Consider the following 19,337-nt stretch of genomic DNA (forward strand, 5'->3'; position numbering starts at 1 on the left):
AGCTGGTTTTGGATGGAGCAGGTGTTGGGGTGGTGCCTGCTCGCTCCGCAGATGTTTATTTTTTGGATATTTTGGATGCTGCGAGTTGGGACTGGAGATGGGCTGCGGCTGGGGGTGTCAGCATGGGCAGCAAAACCCAGCCACAGGGCCTGGAGGCTGTGGAGGCCAGGGCAAAGCTGTTCCTTGGCTCACCAAAGCTGTGGCTGCAGGACAAGAGAGTCCAGAGCATCCCACTGGGTTCCAGCTCCCACTGGAAAGCAAGAGAAAGACTTAAAACACAAAAGCAACAGACAAAAAATAAAAACGCAGGGGTGAGAACATGGGGCCATGCTCCTACACGATTGCAGAGCGATTTGCAATTGCTGGCTCATTAAGCAGGCTGGTAACGATCCTGCCCCAGCACTCCCACCACCGCAGCAAGGAGAGCAGAGCCGTTTTCTCCTGGCTTCCCTGCTGTGGCCGGCGCGGTGCCGGCCGGGCGCAGCCCTGTGCGCCCCGCTGAAGTTCCCTCCAGAGTTTTTTTCAGGCCGCAGAAGATTAACCGGTAATGAAAGTGAAAGCCCAGGAGATCCCATGAGGCTGGCGAGAGCGCTCAAGCAGAAATGAGCACGGCACGTATTGCTTCCTGCCCCGCCACCGCTGTGCCGCGCAGCAGCCTGCCCTGCTGCCGGGGTGCCCCATCACCCTTGGGTGCCCCATTGCCCTGGGTGGCTTCTTGCCTTTGGGTGTCCCATTGCCCTGGGTGCCCCATTTTCCCCTGCCCTTGCTCCCATCCTCTTTGTCCCGCTGGTGCAAGAGGTTGTGGCAGGGTTGGGGACCCGCTGCCGGCCGTGGTGCGGAGCCAAGCTGACCCCCTCCGGCCGTGCCCGTGGTCCTCATGGTGCCAGCCTGGGGATTTGCAGCAGGAGAGGGCACGGCCATCCCGGCGGGGTGGGTGAGCTCATTTCATGTGGTGGGCCCAGTGCAATCACAAAGTACTGCAGCAGCGAGGAGGGGACACCAGGCACCGTGTCCTGGCAGAGTGGGTGCTGAGAAACCCTGCAGGTGCTGCCGTGCAGGGCCGGCCTCTGGTCCTGCAGCAGCTCCAGCCTCAGCCACTGCCCGAACCTGGCCGTGCTCTGATGGGACCTGCAGCTGTGGTGGCACTTGGGGACGGTGCTGTCCCCACCAGTGCTGCCTTTTGGGTTGCTTCAGTCACCCCGGAGCTCCTTGGGCTGGCGCAACCTCAGCTTTCCCTGCTGCCCAAGCAGCCCCAACCCCACCACGCTCCTGGCATGGGGCAGCCCTCACGTGCTCGTCGCTGATTTACCAGAAATAAGGAAGTCTGCATAGCCAGTGGGATTTGGGGTGCTGGAGTTACTCATCCTGCATCTGAGCAGCGATTTCCTTTCTCGCGTGCAAACCCTGCCACGGCCTCCCCAGCCCCGAAGGAGACCTGCTGGGGAGAGGCTCCGTGTGAGCAGGAAGCAGCCCAGGCCTGCAGGCAGCGGAGCACAAAGAAACCAGGCAGAAACCCTTCTTGGGGCTAAAGGCAGCGTCCCCAGCTCCGCCACAGCCCCAAAACCAGCAGGATGCAGCGCGGAGGGGCTGGCTGGCACTGGTGGAGGGGCAAAGAGCCCGAGGGGCTCTTTGGCGGCGAGGGGGATGCTGGAGACCGGTGCCTGGTGCTGCTGGGGGCTCCCCCGTTAGGTGCTGGTGTTGGAGCAGATCCCCCGGTAGAAGGATCCCGTGCACGCTGCCAGATCCCAGTGCTGGTGCAGGCTGGAGCCCATGCTCGGTACCATTTTGGACACCCCCCTGCCCAGCACCAACGCCCAGTACTATTTGGGGCTCCCCTTGTACCCCGTGCCAATTCCTGGAGCTGTTTTTTTCTCCCCCTGTAGCGAGGACTAAAGCTTGCAGCTCCTTTGGTGCCGGTGCCAATGCCCAGTTCCTGGGGCTGTGCTGGAGCTGGTCCTGGTGCCGGTGTCGGTGCTGGTGCCCAGTGTTGGTGCCAGCACCCGGTGCTGCTGCCAACACTCGGAGCCTGGTGCCAGTGCCGGGTACCAGTGCCAGTGCCCAGTGCCAGTACCCGGTACCAGTGCCAGTGCCCAGTACAGCTGCTCGTCCCCAGTGCCTGGTACCAGTACTGCTGATACCGATGCCCAGATGCAGGTGCCCAGTGCCAGTGGCAACACCCAGTGCCCAGTACCTGAACCTGATACTGGTGCTGATGCCTGGGGCCGGTGCCCAGTACCGGTACCAACACCTGGTTCCCAGTCCCCATGCTGGCACCCAGTGCCCAAACCCGGTACCAGTACCGATACTGGTGCCAGTGCCAATACCCAGTGCCTGGTGTCCAAACCCGGTACCGGTACCGATGCCCGGTGCTGGTGCCCAGTGCCTGGTGCCCAAAACTGGTACCAGTACCAACACCCAGTGCCCGTTGCCCAAACCTAGTACCAGTACCAATACCCAGTGCTGGTTCCCAGTACCCAGTGCCCGGTGCCGGTTCCCAATCCCCATTCTGGAGCCCGGTGCCCGGTGCCGGGGGTGGGGGGGGCGGCGGTGCCGGGCGGGGCGGTGCCGGGCGGCGGGGGCGGGCCGAGCGGGGCCGAGCGGGGCCGGGCCGGGCCGGGCGGCGGCGGGGGGGGGCGGCGCAGGCAGCGGCGGCGGCGGCGGCGGCGGCCGGAGGGGGCAGAGCGGCGGCGGAGCCGAGCGCCGGGAGCCGCCGGAGCCAGCGGAGCCGCAGCCGCCGCCGCGGCCGCAGGTAGGGGCTGAGCGCGGGGCCCCCGAACGGGGCCGTGCCGAGCCGTGCCGAGCCGTGCCGAGCCGTGCCGTGCCGGGCCCGCTTTCGCTTTCCGCGGCCGTAAACAGGGCGCGGGGGGCGGCCGGGCCGAGCCGTGCCGAGCCGGGCCGTGCCGTGCCGTGCAGCGCCGCCGCGCTCCCGGGGCCCCGGGGGCGATGCGGGGGGCACCTGCGGCCGTGCCAAGGCGCCGTCGGGGGTTTCGGTGCCGTTTGGTTTCTTTCTTTCTTTTTTTTTTTAAATTTAGTTTTTTGGTTTTTGCTTTTTTTTTTTTTTTTTTAACATTTTTTTCTCTCCCCCCTCCTTTTGGTAAATATTTTGGCTGTTTCGTAACTCGCGGCGGCCAAACGCAACTTCGCGGCGGGGCCCGGCGCAGGGCCCTTGGCCTCGCTTCTTTCGACGGCGAACCGGGACCGAGAGCCCCGGCGGCGGCAGCGCCTGGCCCCCGCCTTCCCCGGTCCCCCCCGGGTGCCTCCGGCGCCCCCCGGAGCCCGGCAGGTGCGGGCCGGGCTGGGCGCACGCCCCCGCGGGGGGCGCGGACTTTGCGCGGAGCCCGGCGGGGGTCACGGCGCATCCCGGACCCGGGGGGGGACACGGAATTGGGGGGGGGAAAGGGGACCGGGAGGGGGCACACGGGACCGGGGGGGGGGCGGCGTCTACAGGGCTGGAGCCACCGAGGACGCGGTGGTGTGGGAAGGGGCCACTTGTCAGTGGCTCTGCCCCAAGGGAGGAAACTCGAAAAGTGCTCAAATAATGTTTGGGGAGGTTGCTTGTGCAGTACCCTGGAGAGCCTGGCGCCCCTCCGGGCGTGGGGGGGGGGGGCGCAGGGCAGCCCCCTCCTGCTCGCTGGTGCTCGGGAGCGCGGCGTTGTGCCGCTGGGCAGAGCCTCAGCGGGATGGAAAATAAATCCCTCGTCCAAGATGGGAGCGGTGAGAGCGCCCTGGCGTGCAGCGCCCGGTGGCCTTTCACCCAACTCGTTTGCCGGCCGGCGTTAGCAGCAGGGCTAATTACAACCCCTTGGGAGTGAGAGCCACCTGTCAGATAGGATATAGGAGCTGTCAGGGCCCCGCATGGGTCCGGCCAGCCGGCGGGCCCGTGCCAGGCAAGGCTCTCCGGGTGCTCCTGGCCACGCTGCAGGGCCCCCCTGGGTGCCAGCACCCAGCCCTGGCTGAGGGCTCGTCCCCGGGGGCACGGCCCAGCTCAGGCACCTCCGCCTGATCTGCTGACGGCGGTAACACCTCCGATGGCAGCGCGGAGCTGAGGCCGTTGGCTCCTGAGAGCTTGCGGTCGGAGCCCCGCGTGCCCCACCTTGCTCAGGAGAGCCCCGTGGCTTGGGGAGGGGAGGTGACCCCCGGCAATTTGCCCGCGGCTCTTGGCTCTCATCGATGGGCCGTGCTGTGGCATGGCACAACCAAAGCATGGCACGGGGCAGCAGGGCTCACCCGTGGCAGGACACGGCTCAGAAAGTCCCCAGGAGCCTGTGGAGCACCTGGGGCTTTTGGAGGATGGCGACTGGAGCAGAGCCACGGTGCTGCCCGGCCCCCGTGCTCGGGGGGAAGGTGGGTTAAACCCCAACACGCCATCAGCTCTTTGGCGACGTCCTTGGGAAGCCCAGAGGATGTGAGCATGCGTGCTTCTCGCCAGCAGCACGCTGTGGGCCGTGCTGGTGCAGCAGGACACCCCTGGCCCCCCTGTTAGCCCTGCACCTCCAGCAGAGCTCGTGGCTGCAGCATGGAGCTGTGCAAGCCCTGGTGCTGGCTCCTGCACGGGGCATCTGGCACGGGGTGGTTGGAGAGCCTGGCCTGTGCCGTGGGGACTGGGGAAGCAGCCTGGCACAGCAATCCTTACCTGGAGGTGCTGGAAAGGTGCTTGGGGCCCGGTGCCTTGCTCTGGGGTCAGGAGGTGAAGGTTTTAGGGGTATCTGCTTCACGCACCCATGGGGGAGCTGCAGCAATCTCCGGGGCTCCCAAAGCTGGCAGGATCCCAGCCTGACTTGTTTTGGCTCCCGAGTGCTTGCCACGAGGATGGAGACCCTCACCGTGGGCTCTGCAACCATTCCTGCAGCTCGGGGCTTGCCCCCAGCACTGGGGAGGCGACTGGTTGTGCTGTGCTGCACAATGTGGGAGGAGGAGCTCCCGCTGAGACCGAGAGGCGTCAACAGCCTGACCCTGGGGGTCCCCACGCTGGAAGCGAAGCAGGGAGCGATGGGCTGCTGTCACCAGCGCTGCGTTTTGTGGCTTTTCCTCTGCTGTGGTCCCTCGGGGGGTGCCTGGCTCCCTGGCAGCTGTCTCGGGAGCTGTGTCACCGGCTTCAGTGCGCCTGTTTTGTCCCTCTGCAGCACGACGCCGGTGCCTCGGGGTGGGATGTGGCCCCACGGGGGATGCTCTGCGCCGTGAGTGACACGGAGCCGCTGCAGGGACCTTCCCCTCGCGCCGCAGGGGAAGTGCTGACTCCAAACAGGCTGTGAGGTCCTCGCCGTGGGGTTTCCCAGCTCAACTCTCGAGTGATAGCAAAACCCAGATACCCTGCTCGCGAAAAAATCCCTGCTCCTTGTACTCCTGCCCCGCGTGGGCGGCCGGGCGGTGAGCGGTGACTGTGCCGTGCTGCGTACAGTAAAGCGGCCCCGTCAGCTGGGAAATGACTTTTTGCTCTGCAAGGAATTACTGTAAGCCTTCGAGGGGCCTCGCAGCAGTCCCCGGGCACGGCAGGAAGGTGGAGTGGGGGTGCCTGCATTGCAGGGGCACCGTCCCCTTGCTCGAGGGGCTCCTGGGGGTGCCGGTGCCCCTCCTGGCTCCCCCCCCGGCCAGGCTGGGGGTCAGGGCTGGGCTCTGGCCCCAGAGGCTGTGCCGGCTGCTGGCTGGGCTCAGCCTGCCCCAGGGCTCCAGCATGCTCCAGGAGGAGCAGCCTGGACAGCTGTAATGTTTCTGTGGCGTGCCTTTCCTTTCATGGGGGTGTCTATTTTGCAACCCCCAAGTGTTTTGATCCCGGGAGGAAGGGGGGCGGGGGTGTTCACCCTGGCACCGCGTGTCCGGTGCAGGGATCCAAGCCGTGCCGGGCATGCCCCGTATTTTACATGCAGCAACAGTTTCTAGCAACATCTGCTGGCTGATAAAAGGTACGTTTGCCGTGAACTGCTTCTCCCTGCCGCGTTGGGAAATGTCGAGGGGGAGGCACACATGTGAACACGGCTTCCTGGCCGATAGGGGTGAGCCGAGTTGCTGATAAAGCAGAATCCACCCATCTAGCTGCACCAGAGGGGCCGGGAGTGCCGGCTGCCTGCAGCAGGGTGTGCTTCTCGCCCCGGGGCGCGCTCTCCATCCACGCAGCCCGGGAGCGATGCGCGGCCGCCTGGGATGCCGCAGCCGATCGGTGACATGGTCACGACGCTGCTCCCCGGTCTGAAGTGCTCACTGGTGAGTTTTGCAATCTCTCCGTTTCTCGCCGTGACCTCGCGTCTTCTCCTCGTTGCGCTACGTAAAGGCCGGGCTCCGGCAGGGCTCTGCCTGGGGAGGGAATTGGGGAAAAGGCTGGTGCTCGGCCGGGGCTGGGAGCGCCTGCGCAGCCCCGGCGGCTGAGTGCCCCTGTGTGGCTTTGTGTTCGTCTGTCTGCAAAGCTTTTACAGGGAAAAGAGGCAGGTCTCGCTTGTGGCACATCGCAGCCCCTCACCCGGGCTCAAACACAGCTGTAAAATGATCCCTGGCCTGCTTGTTGTTCAGGCGCAGCCCTGGCGCTTTGGGGCTCGACGGCACAGCTGCCTCGGCCCCGGCACGCTCCTTTTATAAACCCATTCGTCACCAAGGCCTCTTAGAAATGTTTAGGAGGGGGATTCACGGCGCAGCCCGCGCTCTTGTGGCCAGTGTCACCGCTGAATTCGGGGTCGTGGTGCCCCTGGGTGCTGCTCCCGCGGGCAGAGCAGGCGCTGCCGTCCCACGGAGCGCCTCCGGCTCCAGCTCCTGGGCTGTGCTTTGCCTCCTGAACGCTGCCGGGGGGGTCACGCTGCCCTGCCCACACCCCCAGCAGGAGCCACAGCACGGCACGGACAGGACCCAGCTGGTTTTTGATCCCTGTGGTTGTGGGGTCACATCCCCACGGTGCTGCTCCGCGGGGTGGCTGGGGCGTGCGCCGGGCACTGGGAGCGTGAAGGCAAACGCTGAGCCCCGCTGCCATCGTGCGAGGGACCCCGGGGTGCTGTTAGGAATGGGATTTTGTTGCCTCAAACATCCGTGTTTTGGCTTTTTGTTCCCATTCTGACGAGTTCCCTCTGCTCCCGGCTTCCCTGGGTGTTTGCATGCCCCCTCCTCCTGCTGCCCCGCTCCCAGAGCACCTCCCTGCGGGGCTGCGTTGTGGCACCTGCACCTCAGCTCCTAAAAACTCCCCGAAAATACCCTAAAGTGCCTGCCTGGTGTGCCGCAGCAGGGCGGGAAGCCTCGGCATGCATGCATCGCCAGCAGGCAGTTTTCCTCCTGACTGGGCACGCAAATTGGCTGCTTGTCTGCACCCCAGGGAGCCCAGGTGCTGCCAGCTGTGCCGGGACCCCTGGGGGAGGCAGAGGGGGGGTCCCTGCGGGTCCCCCGGCGGTGGCTCCTGCACGTGTCCCCCCCTGGGATGCAGCGGGGCCGCGAGTGCTTGCACTGCCCCGTTTGGGCTCCGCGCTGCAAATCCCACTTGGCAGGTAACTGGCTTAGCCCGATTGTGCGCGCTCGCTGAGGCATGGCAGATAAAATGAAATTGTGTCTCCAGCCCCAAATCGGGACTAATTCGATGCTGCGATGAGCTTAATCCTCGCAGCCTGCCGATCAGCCCAGCCCTCCGGGGCTTGTGCTGGGTCTGAGCAGGAATTAGCGGCGTGTGGGTGCAGGGTGGGGGGGGACACGGGTCCCAGGTGGTCCCCTCCGTGCCAGCAGGGGCTGGCACCATGTCCGACGGGTGCTGCATCCCCAGCCGCTGCCTTCCCGAGGTGTAGGGCAGGGCTGGGGGCTCGGTGTGTCGGGGAAAATGCCCTGCTCGGTCAGACGTGCGGGGTTGGGGTGAGCCAGGGGGGGCAGCGGGGGGCTGCTCCTGCAGCAGGCGGGAGCTGTTGTCTCTCGGCCCCTGGATTTGAGGGATTTCGCTGGGATTTCGTTGGGTATTTCGGTGGTTTTGTTATTACGCAGGTTTCTGGCCCTTTGTGGTCGCGAGGGAAAATCTGCAGAGGGGAGCCACGCGTTCCCCAAGGCTGCAAATGCCAGAGGGCAAAATCAAACCCGACGCCGGTGGCTCGGCGTAGTGTCACCTGAAGGCAGTCCCTGCTGCCACCCTGAGTCACCGGCAGCGGGTTTTTGGGTGGCAGCGCTGCTCCCTGCCCATGCTGAGGCTGCGCAGGGGACGTGGGACGCTGCCACCTACGTGCGCGGCCAGCTTCTCCCCCTGGACAGCGTCAGGCCGTGTTTGGGGTTTCCTTGTTCCTGTCGGAGCTCAAGTTCTCCATTTTGGCTCCCAAAGCCGCCGGCCCACGGGGCCGCTGCCGGATGGGAGAGCCCAGAGCCCTCGGCCCTGCCCCGGGGAGGAAATATTGAATTTTCAGAGCCGCCGATGCCTCGTCCGTGAGCCCCCAGTTCCCCTGCCCCAGCACGGACGCTTTCCAGAGGGGGCTGCAGGCTCGAGGCGGGCAGGGCACCGACCCCGCTGCCTCCCTCGATGCTGCCAGGGCCGAGCCCTCGGCCGCCGCCGCTCTGGTGCACGAGGCCACCAGGAGCCATCAGGGCGCCGCGCTTCTAGAAGGAGCTCGCCTCCTGCGCCCGGCGCTGCCTCCACCTCTCGACCGAAAGCTGGAAACCACATGCAGGCGTAGAAGGGGCGAGCCGCGCCAATTCCAGCGCCGGCTGCCCTCCACAGCTCGCTGGGGAGCTCGGAGCAGGCGGGGGGGAGCCCGGGGGCTGCTCTCCAGGGGCTTTGCCCCGGTGCCGTGCGCCGCGAGCGGAGCCGTGGGGCGCAGGTGAGTCCAAGCCCTCCATCCCTCCCGCATCCCTCCCACCTCAGTCCTCCGGGTCCTTCCCCGGCTGCCCTCTGGGTGTGGGGGCACCGGGGGGGGATTCAGCCCCACGGGGAGAGGCCGTGCCCTGCTGTGGGGTTAAGGAGCAGGGGGCGCCGGCCCCGTGCCCCCGGCCGCACCATGCAGGCGGCAGCGGAGGAAGCTGCCGGAGCCCGGCGCTGCCCGACTGCGCAGGCAGCTGACATTTTGGAAGGAAATAGCTGCTCTCGGCTCCTTCCTGTAGCTCGCAGCCTGCGAAACGGCCGCAACGGGAGCCCGGCTGCGCCGGCAGCGCCTGCCCTGAGCCGTGGCTGGGCTGCCCCCCGGGTAGGGGGGCCGCAGCGGGCAAAGCAGCGCTGACCCCGGTGAGTACGGCCACGGGACGGGCACCCAGCTGCTGCTGCCGGTCCGGTGCCGTGGAGAAACCAGGAACCATACCCGGGGGCTCATCCAACACCCCAAATTTGTGTGTGGGGAGGCTGTGGCACGGCTGCCTGTGGGCTCTGGGCCCTTTTGGGTGCGTGCCGAGCCCTTTGTGCCTCTGGGCAGGGCAGGACGTGGTGCGCAGCAGCCACGTGCGAGGCGAGGGGGCTGAGCTGGGGCAGCCCCGGGGGGGCTGAGCTGAGAGGGGCCGCCCCAAGGGGCTCCGTGCATCCCCCAGGCACACGTGTGGTGTGCAGGGGATGAGCGGGTGTCTGAAAGGGGGCTGGGGGGGTCCTGGAGCCCATCCATGTGCCGAGCAGCCACTGCTGGCTGCCAGCGTTACCATTCCCAGGGCTTGGCTGGGGGCCGCATCCTGCCCCGGCGGGGAGCCAGCACGGGGCTGCCCTTCTCGGGGGGGATGCGGGTTCCCACCCGGCGGGGGCAGGCGTGATGCCCCCGGGGCAGGACCGGAGACACCCCCAAAGCGGCACCAACCCTGCGGGGAGCTCAGGGTCCGGCCCTGCGGCCGCCAGCGAGGCCGGCTCTGACCTGGAAGCGATCGTGGGCTCCCGGAGGTGCCGAGAAACCACGTGTCCCTGTGTTTACTGCGGCGGGCGCAGGGCTGCTACGTGCCGGCGGGACGGAGCCGGCGCCGCTGGTGGGGCCCCGCGCTCCCCGCCGGGAAGGAAGCTGCACCCAGAACCCCCCCTCTGCGGGGCCGGGGGAGCGCCAGGCAAAGGGCAGCGCGGGAGCCACGGCGGCAGAGGGGCTGCACGGGGCTGGCGTGCTGGGGGGGTGTAGCCAGAGCCCTTTGGGGGGGCCCCCCCAGGGCTTTAGCTGGCTCTGCAGGGAGAGGGAAGGGAGCTGGGGCTGCATTCGGTGGAGGTGTTGGGGTGAGGGCAGGGGATGAGTCTGGGGTGTGAGCTGAGTGTCAGGAGTGCGCCATGGCTGTGCCACGAGTGCCCCACGAGCATCCCATGGCTGTGCCATGAGCATCCCACAGCCCATGGCTGGGTGCCCCGAGCATCCCATGACTGTGCCACGAGCGCCCCATGAGCATCCCATGGCAGTGCCGTGAGCATCCTACAGCTCTGTGCCACCAGTGTCCTGCGAGAATCCCATGGCTGGGTGTCCCGAGCACCCCATGGCTGTGCCATAAGTGCCCTACGAGCGTCCCACGGCTGTGCCATGAGCATCCCATGGCTGTGTGCCATGAGCATCCCGTGAGCATCCCACGGCTGTGCCATGAGCGCCCCGTGAGCATCCCGCAGCTCTGCACCACGAGCATCCCATCAGCACCCCATGGCTCGCTGGGGCAGCAGCAGCCCCTAGGTGCAAGCCCTGGGGCCAGAGCTGCCCGCGGCGGGGCTTTGCCGTGCTCGCTGTGCATGGGAACGTGCCGCCGCCAGCCTCGCCCTGTGAGACATTTCCCTCCTTTTGTCTGCTCGCCCCTGGGCTCGGGTTTTCCTGCAGCACGCGATCAGGAGCTGGCTGCCGGCCCGCTGTTAAGTCTGGGAGGCTCCGGAGCTGCCAAGAGGGGCTTTGGCCATAACCCGGCCCTGCAAGTGTCCCTTGGCCACCCGCAATCCCACACCCTTCCGTGCGTTCCTCCCCATGTCACCACCTTTATCCCGCCGGGAAACCTCTTTTAGGTGAATTTCACCCATTTTGCAGCCGCTTTGGCAACGCCGATTGGGCAGCGGGGCCGCTGGACACTGAAGCATCGTCCACGTCTCCCATCCTTCTCTCCACAGGCATCCCCTGCCCGAGCTGTCCCCTCGGGGGCTGCCGTCCCCGACCCCGACCCTTGTCCAGCCGCCGTGCGCGCAGCCTGGCAGGCGCTAAGTCACCGGTGAGCGAGTCGCTGTGGCTTGTTGAGCTGCTGCTGGTTAACCGAGCTGCGGTAATGGGTGGGATTACAGCTCGCTGCCAGCACTAAGTACATGCAAAGCAGCTTCAAACCACTGCAATTACCCGTCCCTTGCAATCGTTGGAACGTGCATGTGGCCGGGTGCTGCAGCTGGCCCCGGGTGCTGCTCGGGGGGGACGGTGCTGGTCCTGGGTCCGGCCGAGGCACCGATTGCTCTCGGCTCTGCCCGGGGGATGCAGGAGCGTGGGGCTGCTGGCAAAGCGCGGCACCTCGGCCGCTGTGTGGCCACGCTGCGGGCTCGGGATGCTCTGCGGGGTGGGGATGCCCTTTGTGGGGCTTGCTGGGCCTTTTGGGATCGTGCTGAGGCCGTGGCTGGCTCTCGTGGTGGGGAAGGTCCCCTCGTGACGGCGGGGGCTGGCTGCGGGCACCCTGCGGCTCCCCGGGGAGGTTTGCCAGTCTGGAGGTGAAGCACAGGAGACCAAAATGTGCCCACGGATGCATTGGTGATGCTTTTTGGACATAGGGAGTGTGTCGGAGCCCGTCTCGAGTGCTTTTTGGGGCTGTCCCCGCCGTCCTTCTCCCCTCATCAGCACTGGCGTGCCGCTGGCTCGGTTTGCACCCGGCCGTTCCCAGCAGCAACATTCACAGCTCCTGCTCCAAGGCCGCAGCCTTTTGTCCGCCCTGATGGCGAGCTGACCGCAGCGGCAGAGGAATACTTGTTGCTTAACAACCCGCTGAAGTGGAATAGGAAGCGTTCTGCTGCTGTGCGCTGGGAATGCATCACCCCCTTTGGATAGGAGGAGCAGCGTTTCTTTGGGTTTCGTCCGTGCCGATGCCCCTGCGGTGGGCTCGGGCTGCTCCCGGGGTTTCATCCGTTCCTAGTGCAGTGAAAAAAATGCTCCTGGCGTTCCCTGCAGCTCTGCCAGCAGCAGCGTTTTCCATCGGTGCCTCTTATCAATCGCTCGCAATTGCTGACTGCCCGTAGGCATCCTGCTGTTGGCCTCCCCCCTTCCCCTGCCCCTCATCGCTTTCGGTTTTTATTGCCTCCCCCAGGTCCTCCTTACCAGAAGGGTTTGGAACTCGGCGCCTTTTCCGTGAATGTGGAAATGTTCCTTGCTTTTTATAGGGGAAAAAATCATTTATAGCCAACTGGGTTATTGTTCCTCTTCCTGTGCATGGGGTAGGGTGTGGAGGAAAGCTCTGGCTTTTCAGAGGTGCCGTCTCCCTGCTGCCTCTGCTGTGTGTGTGGCTGCCCCGTGCTGACCCGAGGGGCAGTGGGGATGCCAGGGCCACCCCAAAAGGCGCTTGGTAGAGCCCCACGCTGCGGCGCTGGGGCACAGGGTGGGCGGCTGTGCTGCTGTGTGACCATGGGGGCTGCTCCTGGCCGCTGGGGCTCCTCTCCAGCCCCTCCATCCCTCCTCACTTCCCTGGCCGCGCGCCCAAGGCGCTGCAAAGGGAAACCACGGCTGCGTGGCGTGGCCGAGGCAGCAGAGCTTTGGCAGCAGAGCTCTCCGAGGGCTGTCCCTAGAAAACAGTGGGTGGCACGCAGCCGGGGTCCCCCTGTTCCCTGGCGGTGACACCGGCAGCGCTTGGTGCCGGAGAAGCTGAGAAGCTCCTGCAAATTTGGGGGGTGCTCAGTGCCTGGCGCCCCCCGCGTGATGCCCACCCTCTGCGTGTCCCCGGCAGGTGGTGAGCCATGGCGGTGTGGATCCAGGCGCAGCAGCTCCAGGGCGAAGCCCTGCGGCAGATGCAGGCTCTCTACGGGCAGCACTTCCCCATCGAGGTGCGGCACTACCTGTCGCAGTGGATCGAGAGCCAGGCATGGTAGGTCGGGGGGGGCACCCGTCCCTGCAGATCCTGCTGCCCCCCACCCCGCCACCAGCCTCGGCAGCGTCCGTGCCGGGGGGTCCCCGCTGTGCCGAGCTCCCCCCATGGGGCCGGGCTGTCCTGATGCCATCGCTCTGTGTCCCTTTGTGTCCCCCCCCCCTCCTCTCAAGGGACTCCATCGACCTCGACAACCCCCAGGAGAACGTGAAGGCGACGCAGCTGCTGGAGGGGCTGATCCAGGAGCTGCAGAAGAAGGCGGATCACCAAGTGGGTGAAGACGGCTTCCTGCTGAAGATCAAGCTGGGGCACTACGCCACGCAGCTGCAGGCGAGTGGGGACGGGGGAGATGCGGCGGTTGGGGGCCAAAGGTGGTGGTGGGGGGGGGGGGGGTCCTTGCCCCACGCCTGGCTCAATTTGCGTCTCCCCTGCAGAACACGTACGACCGTTGCCCCATGGAGCTGGTGCGCTGCATCCGGCACATCCTCTACCACGAGCAGAGGCTGGTGCGGGAGGCGAACAACGTGAGTGGGGGCTGAGGGCATCAGCATTTGGTGGGGGGGGGGGGAAGGATGTGGGTCCTGTGGGGTGGGGGCGTGCTGGGGGTCTCCGTCACCTGGGCTGTGGGAGCAGCCCTGAGGCAGGGGGTGCCCAGCACACAGGTGGGGTGGGGAGGGTCCCCACTGCCCCCCAGCACCCAGGAAGGGTGGGGAGGGTCCCCACTGCCCCCCTGCTCCCAGGTGGGTTGGGGAGTGTCCCCATTGCCCCTCAGCACCCAGGTGTATTGGGGAGGGTCCCCATTGCCCCCCAGCTCCCAGGAAGGGCGGGGAGGGTCCCCATTGCCCCCCAGCACCCAGGTGGGTTGGGGAGGGTCCCCATTGCCCCCCAGCACCCAGGTGGGTTGGGGAGGGTCTCCCAACCCATGCTGAGTGCTCGTGGTGCCTGTGCAGAGCCCCTCTCCGGCCGGCTCCCTCGTGGATGCCATGTCGCAGAAGCACCTGCAGATCAACCAGACCTTCGAGGAGCTGCGGCTCATCACGCAGGACTCGGAGAACGAGCTCAAGAAGCTGCAGCAGACGCAGGAGTACTTCATCATCCAGTACCAGGAGAACATGCGCCTCCAAGGTGGATTTGGGGACGGGGAAGGGACGCGGGGACCCGGGCGCCGGCGGCGCTGGCCCTGACGCTGCGCCCCGTCCCCCAGCCCAGTTCTCCCAGCTCTCCCAGCTGGGTCCCCAGGAGCGCCTGTCGCGGGAGACGACGCTGCAGCAGAAGAAGGCGTCGCTGGAGGCTTGGCTGCACCGGGAGGCCCAGACACTACAGCAGTACCGCGTGGTGAGTGCCGGGGGAGCGTCCCCCACGCCGGCTGTGCCGCCGTCCCCGCTCCCCGTGACACCGTGCCGCCTCGCAGGAGCTGGCCGAGAAGCACCAGAAGACGCTGCAGCTGCTGCGCAAGCAGCAAACGACCATCCTGGACGACGAGCTGATCCAGTGGAAGCGCCGGCAGCAGCTGGCGGGGAACGGGGGTCCCCCCGAGGGCACCCTGGACGTGTTGCAGACCTGGTGGGTGCGCCGGGGGGAGAAGCAGGGGGGGGGTGCTGAGGCCCCGCACGGCGGGTGCTGAGCCTCGCTGCCTCCCTCCCAAGGTGCGAGAAGCTGGCGGAGATCATCTGGCAGAACCGGCAGCAGATCCGCCGGGCCGAGCACTTGTGCCAGCAGCTGCCCATCCCCGGCCCCGTGGAGGAGATGCTGTCGGAGCTGAACGGCACCATCACCGACATCATCTCTGCCCTGGTCACCAGGTAGAGGCAGCCTCCACGTGGGCTCGGGGGGGGGGGGGTTTAGGGGGGCCGCCTGGGGGCCTTGGGCTTCTGTGCCCGCCTGCCCCTGACCCCCGTGCCCCCCCAGCACCTTCATCATCGAGAAGCAGCCCCCCCAGGTGCTGAAGACGCAGACCAAGTTCGCGGCCACCGTGCGGCTCCTGGTGGGGGGGAAGCTGAACGTGCACATGAACCCCCCCCAGGTGAAGGCCACCATCATCAGCGAGCAGCAAGCCAAGGCCCTGCTGAAGAACGAGAGCACCCGCAAGTAATGCCCTGGGGTGGTGGGGGGGGACACACTGCAGCAGGACCCCGGGGGGGGGCTGCCCCCCCGTCCTGGTGGTCCCCCTGACCCTGTGTGTTCCCACGCAGTGAGAGCAGCGGGGAGATCCTCAACAACTGCTGCGTGATGGAGTATCACCAGGCCACCGGCACGCTCAGCGCCCACTTCCGCAACATGGTGAGAGCCCCCCCGTCCCCCTGTCCCAACGCTCACCCCGTCCCCTGTCCCCTCGTGTCCCCATCCGTGCCGTGTCCCCCTGTGGTCACCCTTTGCGTTGCCATCCCTGCCGTGTTCGCAGGTCGTGTCCCCAGCTCTCCTTCCGTGTGCTCACCCCTCGTGTCCCCAGCTGTCCCTTGTCCCCCTGTGTCCCCAACTGTCCCCAGCTGTCCCCCCCGTGCTCACCCCTCGTGTCCCTGCAGTCCCTGAAGCGGATCAAGCGCTCGGACCGCCGCGGCGCTGAGTCGGTGACGGAGGAGAAGTTCACCATCCTCTTCGAGTCCCAGTTCAGCGTCGGTGGCAACGAGCTGGTCTTCCAGGTGAAGGTAAAGCCACCAACCCCCGGCGAGCTGCGGGGCACCGTGCCCATTCTGTGGAGCTGGGCTGGGGCCATGGGGCGGCCGCGGTGCCCCACGTCCCTTCCCATCTCAGCCCCGTCCCGCTGTCCTCCCTCCCGGCAGACGCTGTCCCTGCCCGTGGTGGTGATCGTGCACGGCAGCCAGGACAACAACGCCACGGCCACCGTGCTCTGGGACAACGCCTTTGCGGAGCCTGTGAGTGCCACCACCCGTGGAGAGGGGACCGGAGGGGCTCCGTATCCCCCCTGGGGGGCTGTGAGAGGGAGCAGGGCTCGCCTGGTGGGGCTGGGTGATGGCAGGGGGGCAGCGCTCCGTGCTGACCCTGTGCCGTGTCCTGTCCCCCCCCCCAGGGCCGCGTCCCCTTCGCGGTGCCCGACAAGGTGCAGTGGCCGCAGCTCTGCGAGGCGCTCAACATGAAGTTCAAGGCGGAGGTGCAGAGCAGCCGCGGGCTGACGAAGGAGAACTTGGTGTTCCTGGCGCAGAAGCTCTTCAACAGCACCAGCACCCACCTGGAGGATTACAGCAGCACCACGGTGTCCTGGTCCCAGTTCAACCGGGTGAGGGGGCGGCTCGGTGCCGGGGGAGGGGGGTACGGGGAGCCCCGGGGTGCTGCCGTGCGCCAGGACCGAGGCTTTGCTACGCCCACGGTGCCAGCGCTTGTGCCGAGGGATGGGATGGGGCATGTTCCTCCCAGGGTTTTGTCAGAGCGGTGCAAAAGCCAAACAGGAGCCAGCTGCAGCGGGGCAGAGGCTTTGCCTGCCGTGCTTGGAAGGTTATGGGGGGCTGGAGCCGTGCTCTGAGCCCTCGGGGAGGCATTGCTGGGGTTCCCCCGGGGCTGTGCCGTGGGGCTGGGCGCTGCTACAAGGCACCAGCTGGTGCCTGGCTTTGCAGCGTTAGCCTCCGTGCCATGGGCCAGGTCTCCGTGTGGGCTCGTGCTGTCTGACAGCAGCTGTGTGTCTGGAGACAAGAGCGCTCATTTTCTGGGCATTTCACCAGGAAAACCTGCCCGGGAGGAATTACACCTTCTGGCAGTGGTTCGACGGCGTGATGGAGGTGCTGAAGAAGCACTTGAAGCCGCACTGGAACGACGGGTAAGAGCCTTCCCCTCCACCCTGTGCGTGCCACCCCGTGCCCCCCCCCCGCCCGCCCTGACGCCCTCGCTGTGCCTAGGGCCATTCTGGGCTTCGTCAACAAGCAGCAGGCGCACGACCTGCTCATCAACAAGCCCGACGGCACCTTCCTCCTGCGCTTCAGCGACTCGGAGATCGGCGGCATCACCATCGCGTGGAAGTTCGACTCCGGTGAGCGCAGCCCTCGATTTTTCCCCCACCCCGTGCTTGGCTTTCCCAATTTGGGCACCGATGCGTCCCCGTCCGTGGGGCTCGTGGTGTTCCTTCGGCACCTTCTGCGTGTCCCCTCGGTGCCAGCACCGTCACCGCCGGGCACAGCTGCCCCCAGGTCCCTTGAGCTCCCGCCTCGTCCCTAAATGCTGTAGGAAGGATAAAACGCAGGAACCTGGGATTTTCTGGGCTGGTTTCGCAGTCACGGCGAGCCCCGGGCGTCATCGCGGTCCTCGCTCTTGTTTTCCAGCTGAGAGGATGTTCTGGAACCTGATGCCTTTCACCACCAGGGATTTCTCCATCCGCTCCCTGGCCGACCGCCTCGGGGACCTCAGTTACCTCATCTACGTGTTCCCCGACCGGCCCAAGGACGAGGTCTTCTCCAAGTACTACACGCCGGTTCTCTGTGAGTCCACGCCAGGTAGCGCTGCCCCTTCACCCCTCACGCATCCCTCTCTCTGCATCCTACCGGGGGGGAGCCTGGGCTCGCCGGCACCCCCTGCCCGGGGCCGCATCCAGCCCGGGGGGGTGCCCTGCAGCTCGCCGTGCCGTGAGCCCCCAGCACCCGCCTCCTGCTCCAAGCCTCAGCGCTGCCTTTTTTTTGTTTTTTTTTGCTCTAGCTAAAGCCGTGGATGGGTACGTGAAGCCACAGATCAAGCAAGTAGTGCCAGAGTAAGTACGAGGCTGCACGGTCCCGCGGGATCATCCCTGGGGAGCCAGCTCGGGGGCTTTGCATCCCAGCCCCCCCCAACCCTAGGGGTCAGCGCTGGGGGGCGAGGAGAGCACGGTGCCCGTGGCCAAGCAAAGGGGCTTTCTGGGGGCTGCTGTGCCCCCAAAAAAGACCAAATTCCCCCCCAGCCAGCGGGGTTGGGACCTTGTTGGTCGCTGCTCTTTATGGGGACCGGGATAGGGTTTGGGGTCTGGGTCCCTGCGGGGAGGTGGGTGAATTTCCTGGGACGTACCCGCGTCCCAGCCCGTGCCACCTCGTCCCCGCAGGTTTGTCAGCGCATCAGGCGACGCTGCCCCCGGGGGGGCCACCTACATGGACCAGGCTCCTTCGCCCGCCGTCTGCTCCCAGCCCCATTACAACATGTATGCCCAGAAGTAGGTATTGGGTCCCTCGTCTGTGTGTCCCCCCCCCCAACTTCCAGCAACCTGTCCCTAACCCCAAACTTCACCCCCTCCCCCCCCCCCGTGCCTCCCGCAGCCCCGACGCCGTGCTGGACCCCGAGGGCGACTTCGACCTCGACGACACCATGGACGTGGCCAGGCACGTGGAGGAGCTGCTGCGGCGCCCCATGGACAGTCAGTGGATCCCCCACGCCCAGTCGTGACCCCTGGGCGTCCCGGCCCCATGCCAGCCCCCCCCCAAACCCCGGCGCTGCGGGGACTGTGCTGTGTTTGTGTCTCTGTGCCCAGCTGGGGTGGGGGGGGTCAGGCGGCGATGTTGGGGGGGGGTCTCGCCCCCAGAGATTTGCTCTGTGCTGTCCAGAAACGCAGGGTGGTGTCCGGCTCTTTTTGGTGTTTATGCCCTTGTATAAAAGGCAGCGGATTTGTCGCATGTTCCCCCCCCCCCTCCAACCCACCCCCCCCAATGTTCCTTTTCAAAAAGGCCCAGCTTTGGCTTTCTGCTTCTGTGAGCACCGGCCCCCCCAGGAGCTGCCCCGCTTCCCGTAGCCTTGTCCTGTGCCCCCCCCCCCCAAAAAAAAAAAAGTGGGGTTGCTCGGGGCGGGGGGGCCGGGGGGGGGGCCTGGATTTGCTTTTCTGCAGTCGTCACCAGGAATGTACGTGTGCGCCTTGGTGTTTTCAGCTCCTTGACTCTGTTCCCCAAGGGAGGGGGGGGGGGAGCATGGGGCGGGAGGGGGGGGGATATAGCCCGTGCTGGTGCTCTGCGCCATCGGGGGTCCCCTCCTGGACCTCATCTCCTCCTTTGGCCCCCCAAGGATTTCGGGAGCCCCCCCCCCCCTCCAGCTCCCAGCCCCGCCGTGTCCCCCTCTGGCCTCTCCAGCACCAGCGCAGCGAGGGGGGGGGCAGAGCGGGAGGGGAACCGGAGCGAGGGCGGCAGGGACGGGCACGGGGTGGGGTGGGGGGGGGCAGGATGGGAGCCCTCCGTTCCCCCCCCCACCCCAGCCTCGTCCCATCCGTGTCCCCGAAACTCTGGTTGCCTGGCGATGTTATTTTTCTACCACAGAGTAAATAAAGCACGGAATATTTTTGTAACACAAAAGCCCTGCGTTTCACGTGTGTCTTGGGGAGGGCGCAGCCCCCCGCCCTAATAAATTTGGGGGTTTGGGGGTGGGGGGGGGGAAGGAGCCCTTCGTCTGCACCCCAGGGGGTCGGGCAGCAGGTGATGCTCTCCCAGGTGAGCGTATGGGGGGGCCTGGGGGCGTTTTCCCAGGGAAAAAGC

At 66.5% G+C, this 19,337-nt stretch overlaps 1 protein-coding gene across 4 annotated transcripts; it reads left to right on the forward strand.

The window, feature by feature from the left end:
• The first annotated feature begins 2,630 nt into the window (after positions 1-2,630).
• On the forward strand, positions 2,631-19,157 carry LOC311422822 (signal transducer and activator of transcription 5B). 4 transcript variants are annotated; one of them, XM_084496273.1, is made up of 20 exons: positions 2,733-2,749; positions 10,973-11,070; positions 12,775-12,912; positions 13,086-13,242; positions 13,347-13,436; positions 13,863-14,037; positions 14,117-14,247; positions 14,324-14,475; positions 14,559-14,714; positions 14,821-15,000; positions 15,105-15,192; positions 15,435-15,557; positions 15,693-15,785; positions 15,941-16,147; positions 16,587-16,681; positions 16,761-16,891; positions 17,181-17,351; positions 17,551-17,602; positions 17,927-18,034; positions 18,138-19,157. In XM_084496273.1, the coding sequence occupies exons 3-20, from the start codon at positions 12,785-12,787 to the stop codon at positions 18,262-18,264; spliced, it is 2,364 nt and encodes a 787-aa protein (XP_084352399.1). In that variant the 5' UTR covers positions 2,733-2,749; positions 10,973-11,070; positions 12,775-12,784; the 3' UTR covers positions 18,265-19,157. The 4 variants fall into 4 exon arrangements, with proteins under 4 accessions (XP_084352398.1, XP_084352401.1, XP_084352399.1 ...); XM_084496272.1 differs by lacking the exon at positions 10,973-11,070 and having other exon boundaries at positions 2,631-2,749; XM_084496275.1 differs by lacking the exon at positions 10,973-11,070 and having other exon boundaries at positions 2,631-2,749; positions 17,181-17,336.
• The last annotated feature ends 180 nt before the right edge of the window (positions 19,158-19,337 follow it).

The sequence above is a fragment of the Aythya ferina genome (genome assembly GCF_964211825.1).
Source record: "Aythya ferina genome assembly, chromosome: 23".
In the NCBI taxonomy this organism is placed as follows: domain Eukaryota; kingdom Metazoa; phylum Chordata; class Aves; order Anseriformes; family Anatidae; genus Aythya; species Aythya ferina.